The 16,174-nt window shown below is 43.8% G+C and overlaps 1 protein-coding gene across 5 annotated transcripts in view; it reads left to right on the top strand.

The window, feature by feature from the left end:
• grm5b (glutamate receptor, metabotropic 5b) overlaps positions 1–16,174 on the top strand; it is a 772,206-nt gene that overhangs the window by 515,140 nt on the left and 240,892 nt on the right. For all 5 annotated transcript variants that reach the window (XM_038818171.1, XM_038818170.1, XM_038818168.1 and 2 more), the window contains one exon: positions 13,923–14,158. In XM_038818171.1, coding sequence (XP_038674099.1) covers positions 13,923–14,158 — 236 coding nt within the window. The remainder of the gene's footprint in view (positions 1–13,922; positions 14,159–16,174) is intronic.

The raw sequence follows: 16,174 nt of genomic DNA, 5'->3' as shown, positions 1-16,174 counted from the left end.
CATGACTATTTAGAGAAAGAATAGAAAGCTGCAGGAAAATTCAAATATTGGCTCAATGTCCAAGATAATGGACAAGAGATAGGCTCTGTGGACTGGCAAAATGTGATGAAACTGTCGACAGCTACAAAGCACAGTGTGAGTTCCCATAACGGATCTGGAAGCGACTCTGGTCCTTCGAGGCCATTACATACTTGCACCAAAACCTCTGATCACGGGAGGGAGAAGTCATGTAGCAATAGTCCAGAAAGAAAAGTGGGGAGGTAATGGCTGTAATTTGCCAAGAGCAAGGGCTATAGTATAATCTAGGAATGTGATCAGAACTAGAAGCCATTATTATCATGAACTTTGATGGCTACAAATAAATTAGAACATAAATCGGTAAGAGACACAAAACAAAAAGTTGGATAGTTGGAAGGAGTTTGGCATTTACAATGAAGTGCCAGATCGGGGACAGTTGACCTTATCACACAGATGGAGGTGTAGGAAAATACACTTCCTGGTGGGATCTATAAGGCAAAAGCAAAACTTGTACTTCAAGGTTTCCAAGAGAGACTTGGTGATCAAGATGTTAGAGTCGGGGGCAGGATGGTGGCACAGTGGTTAGCATTGCTGCCTACGGCGCTGAGGACTTGGGTTCGAATCCCGGCCCTGGGTCACTGTCCGTGTGGAGTTTGCACATTCTCCCTGTGTCTGCGTGGGTTTCGCCCCCACAACCCAAAGATGTGCAGGTTAGGTGAATTGGCCATGCTAAATTACCCCTTAATTGGAAAAAATAATTGGGTACTCTAAATTTTTTTTTTTTTAAAAAGATGTTAGAGTCGGCTCCACCATGGTAGGAAAGTGATCTTGGAAGATTTCTTAACTCTCTTATCCACACATTCTTGGAAATGTAAGTTGATTGATATTAAAGCCTGCAGTTTTCAAAGAAAACCATTTGACGGTATGGTATTTCTTGGTAAACTGTATTCAGCTGAAAGCAGACCCAGAAATGTTCTGGAATAATAAGATAAAAACAAATTACTGTGGATGTTGGAATCTGAAACAAGCACAGAAAATGCTGGACAATCTTAGCAGGTCTGACAGCATCTGTGGAGAGAGAAGGGAGCTAATGTTTTGAGTCTGGATAACTCTTTGTTAAAGCAAAGCCCAGAAATGTTCTATTGGCAGCAGAAAGAGAAACTCACAGACATCTTTATGATGCACCTTGATGGAAGCATGGTGGCACAGTGGTTAGCACTGCTGCCTCACGGCGCCGAGGTCCCAGGTTCGATCCTGGTTCTGAGTCACTGTCTGTGTGGAGTTTGCACATTCTCCCTGGTTTGCGTCGGTTTCGCCCCCATAACCCAAAGATGTGCAGGCTAGGTGGATTGGCCACGCTAAATTGCCCCTTAACTGGAAAAAATGAATTGGGTGCTCTAAATTTATTTTTAAAAATGGTGCTCCTTGATGATTTTCTATGGGATTTTCTGCAGAATTTGGGCAATTTATTATAATAGATAAAAGGGGAAATTAAGATTTGAAGTTAATCTTCAGGGCCTTCAGGGTAAGACATTAAGCAGACAAGGTCAGGAGTAACCTTGAATCAACAACTACCCCTTGAAAGTGCAAATTATATTCTGAGAAATCAGACCAGGTCCTCACGGAAGAATGATCTTGCACCAAAAGAAGAAACAGAACAGTTAAGAAGCTTGGACAGTTAAACTGGCTTCGCAATCAGTCAAGACTCGATGCCAGTGATGATGCATTGGAACTTAATGCAATGATGAAACATGATGCTATTGAGGAGTTTTGAAAAAAATTAAGCGATAAAGAAATTAAATTCAGAAAAGTACACAATCAGGTTTCCAGCATTGGGTGAACTGAAAGATATGGGCAAGTTTCTCCATCCCGCTGCACCAGGATTCTGATGCAGCGTGCCTCTGAGATTCTCTGTCTCACCAGCCGGCCAATGGGATTTCCCATAGTGGCCAGCCCCAAGCCGCCGGGAAATCCCCGGGCTGCCGGCGCAACCGAGAATCCCGACAGCAGAGAATCCAGCCCATGCCAATCTTCTGGCTGGGTATTCTAGTTCAACTGGATTCATCATAGTTTTGGTGGCTGAATACAGAAAGCTACAGAAGCACAAAAACTTGGCAGTTAACTGTTTCCTGGTGCATTATCCACTTCTACCATTTCTACCAATCAGAATCCAGTTGTCAACCAATCATTACCCTATTCTCAAGCGGCATTAATTATTGTTCCCTTTGAGATTTGTATTTCTTGTGAACCTCTCCAATGAGTGCAGGATCAATAGCTTTGACAGCACATCTCTTATTCAGAAGTACTCAAGATAAGGCATTGCACTTATCTAACATTGTAAAGGAAATCCTACGCAAGGGACATTCTCAGAAACATTTGCCCATTAATGGCTATGTGGATAATCATTATGTATGGGATAATGTTCATTCAACAGAGTGTCACTGAGAAAAGGTAGAGGATGGACCTTGCTCGGATAAGAGAAGCATGGAGGGAAAAATCGATCTCGAAAGTAAATTGGTTGATGCAAGTCACAAATGATCAAACTTTTAGAAGCAGAATTATGACTCCAAGAAACTGTTGGAGGTCCTAGAAGATGGATGTATTTTGTTATGGTAAGCAGTCAGAGATATAGAAAATTATTTTTTCTGTTTGCATTGTAGTTAATTAAGTATGTTATAACATTTTTGTTTTGAAGAAATAAAGGAAGGGGAATCTGTTAATGGTTTGTTGGTTAACCCGATAAAGATACATAGGTAGTTAACATTGATTAAAGATAGAGCACGCATAAAGGAACTGAGTCTGCTGGGACACTGGGTTAGTTATTAGGAGGTAGAGATCTGTAATGCAGCATCCTGTGAATAAATCTACTATCAAGGAAAGGATCTGTGTCTTGTTCGTACTTCACCATCTGGCTTGGATCCATTTAACACTTATGGTCATTAATTGGCCAATCTTCTGAAAATCATGTCAGGTGACCATGTTGCAGGTTTGGGACCTGAATTTTATCCCAGGATCAGGGTTGAAATCCCAAAATAAAAATCCAGGCTCGGGAGAAAGGGAGAGGAGAAAAAACAGGCAGACAATAAAGCTCCCCAATCTCTTACTTAGGTCTTTGTTTTGGAAAAATGGTTTGCCTGAGCTGTAAATCAAAGTTACTGCAGTGAACAAAATAATTGCCTTTTGTTATTGAAGCTCAAGGCACCTACCTCTCTATTTAGCTAAGCTTCCTGATGGATATGTGAAATGAAATCTATCCTTGGCTGTTTAACTGTCATAAGGAAATTGTTTTATGAGAAGACTCCATATAATGATCCCACAAAACGCTCCACTGAATTCACTGTACAACGTGTAAATTCTCACCAGCCAATAGTGTTACTTGAATGCATAACAATACTGAATCTAACATTTATAGAAAAGTCATAACACAACTTTGTAAAAATCTCATTCTGGCCATGCAGGTGAAACGCAAAATGCTTTGACGTAGTGTGTTGCCAATCTGGGTTTTAAGTTGATTTTTCTCAAATTGTAAAGAAAAACACTAATCACCGTTGAATTAAGTTTATTCCCAAGAATTGTAATTTAGAAAATGTCACGCTTAATATCTTATTTTAATATTAGGGAGAACAGCTTTTATCAGTATCATTATGCTAAACATTGAGTGTTAGACTGTATTTTAATAAAATAAATTTAGAGTACCCAATTCTTTTTTTTTCCAATTAAGGGGTAATTTAGCATGGCCAAATCACCTACCCCTGCACATCTTTTTGAGTTGTGGAGGTGAGACCCACACAGACACAAGGAGAATGTACAAACTGCACATGGACAGTGACCCGGGGCCAGGACCGACCCCAGGCCCCTCGGTGTCCTGAGGCAGCAGAGCTAACCACTGTGACACAGTGCCGCCCCGTGATAGACTGCATTGTAACAATACTCGTATTGTTACAACACCCTGGGCAAGTGTGCAGTCAATTCCAGCCCCACTCGTCCCGGAGTCACAACACAAATGAATTAACCATTAATTCTGGTAAAAAATACCCAAAATCTTTGAGCCTTGGCTGTCCAATAATTATAGTCACCAGATTTGTAAGTTTAAACACAATTACTCTTTATTTAGATCAAGAACAAATATGAAATATGTTGTAAGTACAGCTGCTTAATGACAAGCTGAAACCTAACTTGCCCCTTCAACTGCCCACCCTCTAACCACACACACACACAAGACAGGCAAACACAGAGGGGTGGAAAAGGGTAAAATAAAAAGGATTACTGTCAATAGATAAGGGGCGGGATTTTCCCAACGGGCGGCTAAGTGCCGACGCCAGAGTAAAATCAGGAGTGCTTTACTCCGGCATCAGCGCCCGTTCCGGGACCCCATTCTGCGGCCCACAGGGGGCTAGGATGGTGCTGGAGCGGCCTCGCCTCCAGTAAAAGTTTGTGACTCACGCCAGCCGACATTCACAATGCATGCCGACCAACCTTCGCAACCCACATTACGTTCATTTGCCTTTAATCAAAAGGGGAGCCTGCCTAGTCCTCATTATCTCACTTGAATTAGGTTCAGATGAGGAAAGGGCAATGCGCATCTCGGTGCAGACTTCAGCCAGTTCCTTTGTGCCATCTTCACCTGTATGAAAACGGAAAACCCAACCTCGCACATGTAGGTCATTGTGAAGTGCACTAGCAACAGAATGCTTGTTTTACTCAGCACTGGATACCAATTGGGAATGTTCCACCAGAATGCTGACAGCTTCATGGGATTTTGGCGTGTTTTTAATGTGGTGTTACAGGCCAGCGACAGCAGCATAATCTTTTAATTTTGAGTCAGCTCTAAGTTAACAACTGACTTTGAGGTCTCATCCTAAAAAGGAATTTTTCCCCCACTACTTCTCTTTCAAAACCTGAAACTTAGCCACTCATTTGCCAATACTTACCTGCATGTAATGCACATCGGCTTTGCAATCTTATTTGCATTGGCACAATTGACAAATCCATACTTCAAGAAATAATTTTTATACTGCTTTGTTCCTAAGTTAACTTTCTACTCTGTAGGCTGTTAACCAGAGGCCCTGGAGCTCTGTACAGAGCTATCACTAGAATCATAGAATCATACAATTTACAGTACAGAAGGAGGCCATTCGGCCCATCGAGTCACTAGCCACTAGCAGTGCTCTGACCTGCCCTGGTCTCTCCTGAGCAGCTTTCTCCAGCAGATTCTCTTGTGAGATCCTGTCCAATAGGTAAACTGCTTATTTGACTGTCTCTTACATTTAAGAAAATAATCCAACTTCACAGTTCACCTGCCTTGCTTGCCAGCAGCTGGAAAATGGAAACAACACTCTTCTGTGATTTGGTGCCAAAAGCACCTAAGTGGAGGGCACTTGATATCAAATGTTCATGTAGGGCCTGTGACCTGCTCTCTGCTGCTGCTTCTGGCTGGAAGATTCCACACAACCTCATTTATTTTAATTCAAAAGCTGGTAGCGACTGCTGGCTGCTTCCCCTGCCACCGGGACCACAGCCTCCAGCCACCCACCCGCGGGGCACGACCCACACTTTGAAAAGCCCTGGGCTCAGGGAGTTCAGTTACATAGTGAGATTAGAGAAGCTGGGGTCGTTCTCCTTAGAGAAGAAGAACTCGAGAAGAGATGTCATGGAAGTGTTCAAAATCATGATGTGTCTGGACAGAGTACATAGGAAGAAATCTTTCCCATTGACAGAAGGATCGAGTAACAAAAGACACAGATTTAAAGTGTTGGGCAAAAGGTCTAAAGGATGGGGAAGGCAGATTTGATTGTGGCTTTCAAAAGGGAATTGGTCAGCATCTGAAAGGAAATGTTTGCTGTGGGGAGAGGGTCAGCTAAATTGCCCTTGCAGAGAACTAGCATAGACACGTTGAGATGAATGTCCTCCTTCTATACTGTAACCATTCTAGAATTCTGTAGTTGCAGCAGGCATCAAATCTAACAAGATTTCTTCATTATATGTTGGCTAAAATCTATAAAAAGACCTCTGTTGCATTTGTAGATTCTTTGTAAACCTATGTTGTTACAGAACAATCTTGGTTTGGTTTATAATAATGTCTTGCTTTTGAGTTAAATTTGGCACATGGCAAGTTAAAATCAAAACAGTGAATAGAATTTGGTGGGGAGGGGTAAGAAGAAATGTCTTAATGCCAGATGAACCAGTTTATAGATAGTTATTAATTGAATTCAATTTTGAGTTAAAATGATAAAGATTGGATTTTCCTTCACTATCCCGCCTAAAATAGAATAGGTTAGCAACACAAATTAGTGCCAATAGGTGAGAGACCTACAGCTTGGTTCACGCCCTGATATCAATTTCCTCCCCTAGACAACATTTATACTACATGTAAATGCTAGCAGGGAGGTGGGCTTTCATTACTGCCACTGTTTCCACCCACCCCGGGGACAACCATAGAAGGGTGGCATTATTCCTTTGGGTGATGAATCTGCCTTCCTTAGATGAAGAGTGGCGATCTGGTAGTTCAGTCCTTTACCTACATATATGTGTTTAGCACAGGGCTAATTCGCTGGCTTTGAAAGCAGACCAAGGCAGGCCAGCAGCACGGTTCAATTCCCGTAACAGCCTCCCTGAACAGGCGCCGGAATGTGGCGACTAGGGGCTTTTCACAGTAACTTCATTTGAAGCCTACTTATGACAATAAGTGATTTACATTACATATAGGCTCCAACCACTAACCAACTATTTATCACTCCCTTTAAATCCCTCCAGTTCAAAGATTGGTACACTCATGTTAGGAGGCAACAATTCCTAATTTACATTGGCGACGAGGGACTCGGGTATCCCTGATTCAAAAGGTAAAATGGGGTTATGGGGTAATGTAAATAGGGTGGGGCAGTGCAGACCCTATGGGCCAAATGGCCTTCTTCTGCACTGCAGGGATTCTATGATTTCTATAAGTGGTGTAATTAGGCCCCACTAGGTTAGAGTCCAGGCCTGGCATATGGTCTTGGATCTCCAAAGAACTCTGAATTTTAAAAAAAATTACTTGGATGGCTGGATTATACATATAGATAGAGGGAACTTAACATAAACTCACCAATCACACAAAAAGAGGATGAGTATTTTATTTAGGTGGTTCTTTGATTTGAAAGGCTGAAATTACAACAGTATCTTGGAGGCTAGTTAACATGCCTGATCTCTAGGAGTGCTCCGATCCTCTGCGATCAGTCGAAGTACAAAACAAAAAGTTGTCAAAATCGGGAGATTTAGGTAAATTTAATAGAATAAAAACTATGGGCTGGATTAATTCTCCCCCACTGATGGGCTTGAAGGTGGCGCTAGGGTAGGGGTTGGGTGGAGGGTGCATTGTTAAATCCAGCAGGCAGCCTTACCACCACCCACTGACTACCCTCAGCTGGGATAGAGTCGGCTGGCCCAACCATGAGTGGGGTCATTGAGGTCCATAAGCGGTCTATTACTGCTACTGCCTGGATTTAACACATGGTGGGAAAGACCCCATGCCATGTACCAAACCTGGCAGGTTATCCTACACAGTCTGAGGGAAGGCAAGAATCCCTCATGAACTGGCCCCCTGGTCCCATCAAAGGGCGTCCACTACCACCCTCCAAAGTCTCCCCCATAGTGGCTTCTGAAACTCCAGCTCCCCAGCCACCTTGTCCCCTCACCAGGCCTGTCAGCTTGGCACCTAACGAGACTCCTAACCATACCTAAATTATTCAGCAGTGCACAATTGAGGTTCTGAACTGGCTAGCAGCTCTCTGAAGCAGGACTTCCTGATCCAGAAGGACAGTGTTCCCGCCTCCAGCCTATAAATGGCCAGTTGGCCAGCTAATGTTGCCCTCGGTGCCCCTCCCACCCTTGACATTTTGTTGGGTGTGTAGGGAAACCACAGCCTCGTATAATTCAGTCCCATTTCACTAGTTAGTGAGGCAATACCAGAGAATGCATCAGTTTAAGACATTTTTGAAACATTAAGGGAGATTTACAGATTTTCTTTCTGCACATTGGACTGCATTGGCATAGAATATCTGACCAGAAGCATTGGTGGAAACAGAATTTGCAATAATTTTAGAAACAGAAGTGAGCAAGCATTTGTAAAAATGAAATGCTTTTTAGGACAAGGAGACAGGATTGGTACTGAATGGATAATTTGTTCAGAAGTCCAGCAAGAGATGGGCCAAATGGCTTCTTTCTATACTGTAAACTCCATGAGGTTGAAAATTACATTAAGTATTTGTGTCAAACTTGATTATTGAATTGGCTGCCTGTTGAAATCAATAAAACCAAATACTAGGTGGGGCATTTAACAAGAGGTAACACGATAATATCAATTTTGCGATAGCACAGTGGTTAACACTGATGTTTCACAGCGCCAGGATCCTAGGTTCGATTCCCGGTTTGGGTCACTGTCTGTGCGGAGTCTGTACGTTCTCCCCGTGTCTGCGTTGGTTTCCTCTGGGTGCTCCGGTTTGCTCCCACAAGTTCCGAAAGACGTGTTGTTAGGTAATTTGCACATTCTGAATTCTCCCTCTGTGTACCCGAACAGGCGCCAGAATGTGGCAACTAGGGGATTTTCACAGTAACTTCATTGCAGTGTTAATGTAAGCCAACTTGACAATAATAAAGATTATTATTATGTGGCTGAAGCCAAAGTTTTACCTCTATAGTTTGACTGTCTATTGGAAACTAGGAATGGACATTCCTCGGAGTGAGTTAGCATGCATGAGATGCAGGAGAATCTGGGTATCTTAGTGCATGAATCACAAATGGCTAGTATGCAGCTACAGCAAGTAATTGGGAAATCTAATAGAATGTTTGTATTCATTGCGAGGGGGATTGAATAAATGTTGGGAGATCGTGCTTAGTTATACAGAGTGCTAGTGAGACCACATGAGTACTGTGTAAGGTATCGGTCACCTTATTTAAGGAAGGATTTGAATGCATCAGAAGCAGTTCAGTAAAGGTTTACTAGACTAATACCTGGAATGGGCCTTTGTCTTATAAAAAAAGGTTGCACAGGCTAGGCTTGTATCCGCTGGAGGTTGGAAGAGTAAGAGATGACTTGATTGAAACAAATAAGATCCTCAAGGGTCATGACAGGGTGAATGAATGTGGAGAGGATGTTTCCTCTTGTGGGAGAATCCGGAACTAAGGGCCCTCCACTCACGGTGGCGTGTCCCCCTCTCCCCCCCCCCCCCCCCCCCCCCCCCCCCCGGCTTGGCGGCGTGTTTACAGGCAGTGGAGATGGGATCTTCCAGTTCTGTTGATGTCCATGCATTTTGCGTGGCTCACCTGTCCCACCACTGGGGAACCCACTGGTAACCCTGCCCGAGGGGCAGCTGTTTAAAAATAAAACGGAGATTCGGTTGCGAGTCTTTGGAACTCACTTCCTGAAAAGATGGTGGAAGCAGAGTCTTTGAATATTTTTAAGGCAGAGATGGACAGATTCTTGACAAGTAAAGGGGTGACAGGTTATTGGGAGGAGGTGGGAAGCAGATTTAAGGTTACTATCAGATCAGAATCTGATGAAATGGTGGAGTGTGCTCGCGGGGCCAAATGGCCTGCTCCAGCTCCTTGCTATTTTGTTCACATTACATTGCCTGCAAGATGGAAAAGTTTTTAAAAATTGTACACATGTCAATAAACAGACTGACATGCGCAGCCAGCATTTTGTCAGCTGGACTTTTCTTTGGCTGTTATAATTGCAGTTGAACTGCACAGTAGTGTTGCCTGCTATCCTGCTACCATCAGGCAGATCTATTTTCTTGACAGTGCCAATTGTAGCATCAATGACTCACAGCACGAGCAAGAAAATTGCTGTTAATTGATTGAATTACCTGCCTTTGTAAATTTCTCACATTTTTTGAATCAATGGTGAATGGCGATGAGAGAAAATGCCAGCAGCAATTATTACCAAGCTAACAATTATTTATGACCTTGTCCAAAACAGAGGCCTTGTTGTGTCATTAGCAGGACATCATCTAATAACGGATTCAGTTATTATTCAAGAGACATTTATTATTAAACATTTATTGTCAAATATTTGAACCTATTGTGTATTTTAACATTGTATCAAACATTCATTGAGATTTTGACGTTTCATATTTTATTTGTAAAACAGTATTATGCAGATAAGGGGAAAGATTACACATGTCATTGCCAATTGCACAAGATAAGCTATTCCATTTCTAAAAGAATTTTTCTCCGCATATCTCCATGAAGCATAAAGTCAATTTGGGGCCTATGGTCCCCAGTGGCTGGCAGTGCAATAATACCTTGTCTAAGGCTAATAGATTGCAAATTGAGTAATTCGACACTCTGAGCAAGAAAAGTAAGCTTGAAGAGAGTGTGGGCGAGAGCTAGGACTACAACACCATGGATCAGCTTCTCCAAGCCATGCTCCTTGTTAACCTAGCTTCGCACTAAAACAAAACAAACTTGCATTTATTTAGAGCCTTGTACACAGTAAAATGCCCCTTCGCACTTTATGGAGAGATAAGCTGAATAAATAATGTTGGATTTTATAGTGCAAGCCAGATGTAAGCTGGATAGCACATGTTGGGAGCACAGTGAGCTAAACAGCTGGCTTGTAATGCAGAACAAGGCCAGCAGCGCAGGTTTAATTCCTGTACCGGCCTCCCCAAACAGGCGCCAGAATGTGGTGACTAGGGGCTTTTCACAGTAACTTCATTCAAGCCTGCTTGTGACAATAAGCGATTATTATTATTGTTATTCAATTTTGGATGATAGGGACATCACAATTGAGACTGAGCTTAGACTGAGCATCATCCTACCCTCTCCTAACAATCTAGAGTGAGATTTGGGACTATTTTTTCCCTTACCCTGTCACAAACTTGCTGAGAGATATACCCATGATTGCCATAGATTGATCAGTTATTTCGCATTGACAAGGGTATTCATCCAATCCATATAGCTGTGCCCCATACCACAGGATGCATTCACCGACTAAACATTTGGATGTGTTTTACTTCCCATCTGCTCTAATAGGTATCTGAGTAAAATATGTTTGAAGTTTTAAACAATCTTTTTATGTTGGAAGGATTTTTTTTGTAAAAAGCTATTCACATCTGCCATAGGGAAAATGTTAGAAGCTATTATTAAAGAGGCAAGACACTTAGAAAAATTCAATGTAATCAGGTGCAGTCAACATGGTTTGTTGAAGGGACATCATGTTCAACTAATCTCTTTAAATTCCACTTGTGCTGTGGATAAAGGAGAACCAGTAGATGTACCAAGATTTCCAGAAAGCTTTTGATATGGTGCCGCAGCAAAGGTTATTGTGGACCAATAGCCCATGGTGTAGGAGGTTACACATTGGCATGGATAAAAGACTGGTGAGATAACAGGTAGCAATAAATGGGTCTTTTTCAGGTTGGAGGGATGTAATGAGTGGTGTGCAACAATACGAAAGAAACATATCATCTAAATGGTGAGATTTTAAAGCTGTGAGATTCAGAGTGATCTGGGAGTCCTGGTGCATGGATCACAAAGGTCAGTGTGAAACAGTAACAAGTAATTAGGAAAACAAATAGAATGTTAAAATTTATTGGGAGGGAAATTGAATATAAAAGTGGGGAGGTCATGGTTCAGTTGTACAGAGCATTGATGAGACCATATCTGGAGTATTGTGTACAGTGTCGGTCTCCTTATTTAAGGATGAATGTAAATGCACTCAAAACAGTTCAAAGTAGTTTACTAAGCTAATAACAGGAATAGAGGGGTTGTCTTACGAGGAAAGATTGTACAGACTAGGCTTGTATGGCTGGATACAGAAGAGTAAAAGGCGACTTGATTGAATCATAGAGGGCACGATCTAAACAAAATAAAATAGAGTCCTTTCTGGGCAGGGTTAGCAGGGTCATTCACGGTGCCACAAGTGCCGGGAGCAACCCTGCTATCTAATAGCACACTGTCATGTTTTCACGTCCCAGCGGTGAAGTTCCCCGGAGGCTGCACTTAGCGTAATTTCCTGTACTGAGGAACTCCACAGTGCAGGAAGACATCAGGATGACATTTTTAAATGGCACCCCAATCTCTCGAAGCCCCCACCCCCTGACGTGACCCCCGGATGCCCAGACCTCCCCAATGCCCCAACTGAACTGTTGGAGAGTCCTCAAGCAACCCCCTGCAGCCCACCACATACTGGCAGGGCACCCCAGTCCTGATCCCTGACACGGGCACAATGCCAGCCTGACACCCTGGCAGTGCCTCTACCAGCATGGAAGTGGCACCAAGGCACCATGGCAGTGCCAGACTGGCACCCGGGTGGCACCAGCAGTGTCAGGGTATCACCCTTCCTGGATGCCGACTACCCAGAGGCCTCCGATTGACAGGTAGACCCCCGTTTGTGGGGATTGGTACTGAACGGAACCTGGCTGGGTTCTCCTCGGCGAGGCTGACAGGTGCCAGATGGCCGGTCGATCCGGTGTCAGCACGGCTAAGATCTGGTACCGTGAGATCTGGTAAGATCTCATGAGGCAAATCCTGGGGGAGGCCTCTCCCAGGGCCTACCGACCGCAGCTCGCCCCAATTCCAGTAGGATGCGGCCGGTAGATCGCGCCCATAAGATCCTGAGCGGTCTTGTAAGGGTGGCCATGGAAAGGATGTTTGTTCCTGTGGGAGAATCTTGAACTAGGGGGTCACTGTTTAAAAATAAGGGATTGTCCATTTCAGACAGAGATGAGGGGAGTTTTTTCTCTCTCAGATGTTGGTGGGACTGTGGAACTCCCTTCCTCAAAATGCAGTGGAAGCAGAATCTTTTAATGTTTTCAAGGCAGAGCTAGATAGATTCTTGATAAACCAGAGCGTGAAATGTTATTAGGGGCAGCGAGGGGGTTACAATCAGATCAGGCATGACCTTATTGAATGACAGAGCAGGCTTAAAGTCCTGTTCTCTCTTCTAACTACAATGTTCATATGAGATTCCTATATTTTAATTTAAATGTGCTTTTGTTTTGAACGACCTGATTTCAGGCAAATATATTTCAATTGAAGGAATAATGAACCATGTTGAAAATGTGCAGCAGCTCAGTCAGCATCTGAAGGACAAAATTGAGTTCAAATGAACCCTTCATCAGAACTGATTCCAAATAGTCTGCTGTGTGTATTTAACGTTTCCCCATATGAATTCAGATTTCCCTCACTCACAGTTTTCTTTTCCTGCTACAATTTTGATTGATTTCACTGGCTTTTGTAACTTAGGAAATTTAACTGAAATGTAAGTTAAACAGGCTAAGGGGGAATAAAAACAGAAAGTGCTGGAAATAGCAGTCCTGAAGAAGTCACATTCGACTTGAAAAGTTAATTCTGTTTTTCTCTCTCCAGAGATGCTGCCAGACCTGCTCAGTGTTTCCAGCACTTGCTGTTTTTATTTTAGATCAACAGTATTTTGCCTTTATTTTAGTAGCTGAATGGTGACCTGATAGAAACCTTTAAGATCACAAATGGGTTTATAGTGTAGATGTAGAGATGTTTCTGCCTGTGGGGCATATCAGAGCTAGGTATAAGGTCATCACTAATCTATCAAATAGGAAATTCAGGTAAATGTTCTATGCCCAGGAAGTGGTCAAAATTAAAATTCACTAGAGTAGTTGGGGAAAATAGCTCAGATGCATTTAAGGGAATTCAGCCAAACACATGAGGAGAAAGTTTACACTGATGTGATTGAGGAAGCTAGTATGAAATGTAAACAACAGCATGGACCAGTTGGGCTGAATGGCCTGTACTTTCTATGCAAATCAATGTGATTAATAGTGAATATCAAAAGCCCGTCTATTTGCTATGTATTTGTAAATAAAGGTTATGTTTCAGTTACTGTACCTCTATCGATATACATTTTTATGAACTTTTAACACTGGCTTATCTCTTGTTTATTACAGTGATGGCTGGGCAGATAGGTATGATGTGACAGATGGTTACCAGCGAGAAGCCACTGGAGGCATAACAATCAAACTCCAATCTCCTGATGTGGTGTGGTTTGATGAATACTACCTTAAGCTGCGGCCAGAGAACCACGACAGTAATCCCTGGTTCCAAGAGTTCTGGCAGCACAGATTTCAGTGCAGGCTGAAAAATCAAGAGCCGGATAATCTTGAATATAACAGGACCTGTGATGGTAAGGATAAAATAATCTCTAATCTGCTAAACTGTATGTCACTCTTCACTGGCTTGAATGTATTGCAGCAGGTTGGGGTTCCACGTATTTTATGACTGGGTATTTCTTGAAATTTTTAAAAAAATGAATATTTATTAAATACAAACTTTTCACACAATGAGTGGTTCGGGCCTGGAATCCACTGCCTGGAAGTGAGGTGGAAGCAGGTTCAATCGCGGCACTCAACAGGGCATTTGATGATTACTTGAATAGAAACAATGTGCAGCGGAATGGGGAAAAGGCAGGGGAAATTTTTTTAAAATATTTTTTATTCGGGTTTTAACATTTCATAACATACTTTACACAACAAGACAAGAACAAAACATGTACCGTCAAGAATTTTATAACCACTGCAGTTTTATCTAATGTATATACATCTTGGCCCGCGGGGCCTGTCATACAAAAGTTGAGGTCGCAATATGGAGACAGATACAGAAGGAAGCGGCTTACACAAAAAGAAAAACTGCTATTGAGCGCTGGCTTGGCCAGGCCATAACCCGGAGTAAATCCATCGTTCATCCGGCACCAGTAACTGGCTGTGCTCCCGTGGGAGTCAGCCTCCATGCAGCTACCAGGGTGGGGGGGGTCCCTGTGTGAAGTTCTCAGTGGTCGGTTGTCGCTGCTCTGCAGCCTGCACTCACCCTGGTTGGCTCCCACCGTTTTGCCGTGCTGGGGGAGCGCACGTCCACTGGGTGGGAACGGGGTCATGTCCGCTGGGTACACTCGTTCTCTTGCTTCCCTTTATCCCTTGTGGTTCATAGATCATAGCATTTACAGTGCAGAAGGAGGCCATTCAGCCTATCGTGTCTTGCCCGGCCCTTGGAAAGAGCACCCCACCTAAACCCACACCTCCACCTTATCCCCGTAACCCAGTAACCCCACCTAACCTTTTTGGACACTGAGGGCAATTTAGCATGGCCATTCCATCTAACCCGCACATCTTTGGACTGAGAGGGGAAACCGGAGCACCCGGAGGAAACCCACGCAGACACGGGGAGAACGTGCAGACTCCGTACAAACACTGACCCAAGCCAGGAATCAAATCTGGGAGCCTGGAGCTGTGAAGCAACTGTGCTAACCACTGTGCTACCGTCCCCCCCTTCATCCCTTTCCTAATTGTCCTGCGTTTTCACTTGGTGCTTTGATCCACCCCCTTCTACGATCACCCCCCTTCCTGTCCTCCCCCCTGCCGTGCTATTCCCCCCTCCCTTTTTCTTCCTTATTTCATGACTTTTCCTGAAACCATCCCCCACACCACCACCACCACCTTCCCACCTTCCTCCCTCTCCTTGCTTTACTCAACTCTGGATCTTGGAGCAATTTGGTAAACAGACTCCTCATTTTTTGGGAACCTGCCTCTGGTGGCATCTGGTGGCATAATTTATTTTCTCTAGTCTGAGAAATTCTGCCAGGTCAGAGAGCCAGACTGCAGCCCTGGGTGGTGCTGCCAATTGCCGGTGGGCGATCAGGGGGGCAAAGGCCAGGGAGCCTGCCCCTCTCCCCATGAAGAGCTCTGGCTGTTCTGATACCCCGAAGACCGCCATCAGCAGGCTCGGCTCCACACTCACCTCCACAACCCTGGACATGGCCTCAAAGAAGGACGTCCAGTACCCGACAAGTCTGCGGCAGACCCAGAACTTGCGGGTATGCTTGGCCGGGATTTCATGTCATCGTTCGCACTTGTCTTCTGCCTCCGGGGAGAACCCGCTTATTCTCATCCCCGCGAGATGCGCCCTGTGCACCATATTTAGCTGCATTAGCATGTGGAGATAAAGTATGTCCTGTGCAATCAGAGAATCATAGAATACCTACAATACAGAAGGAAGCCATTCAGCCCATCGAGTCAGCACCAATCCTCCGTAAGAGCACCCGACCTAGGCCCATGCCCCCGCTCTATCCCCTTAACCTTACCTAACCCTTGAACATGAAGGGGCAATTTAGAATGGCCAATCCACCTAATCTGCACATCTTTGGACT

This window comes from Scyliorhinus canicula, chromosome 14 (assembly GCF_902713615.1).
Source record: "Scyliorhinus canicula chromosome 14, sScyCan1.1, whole genome shotgun sequence".
Lineage (NCBI taxonomy): Eukaryota > Metazoa > Chordata > Chondrichthyes > Carcharhiniformes > Scyliorhinidae > Scyliorhinus > Scyliorhinus canicula.
This window is presented reverse-complemented; position numbering and strand designations above follow the sequence as displayed.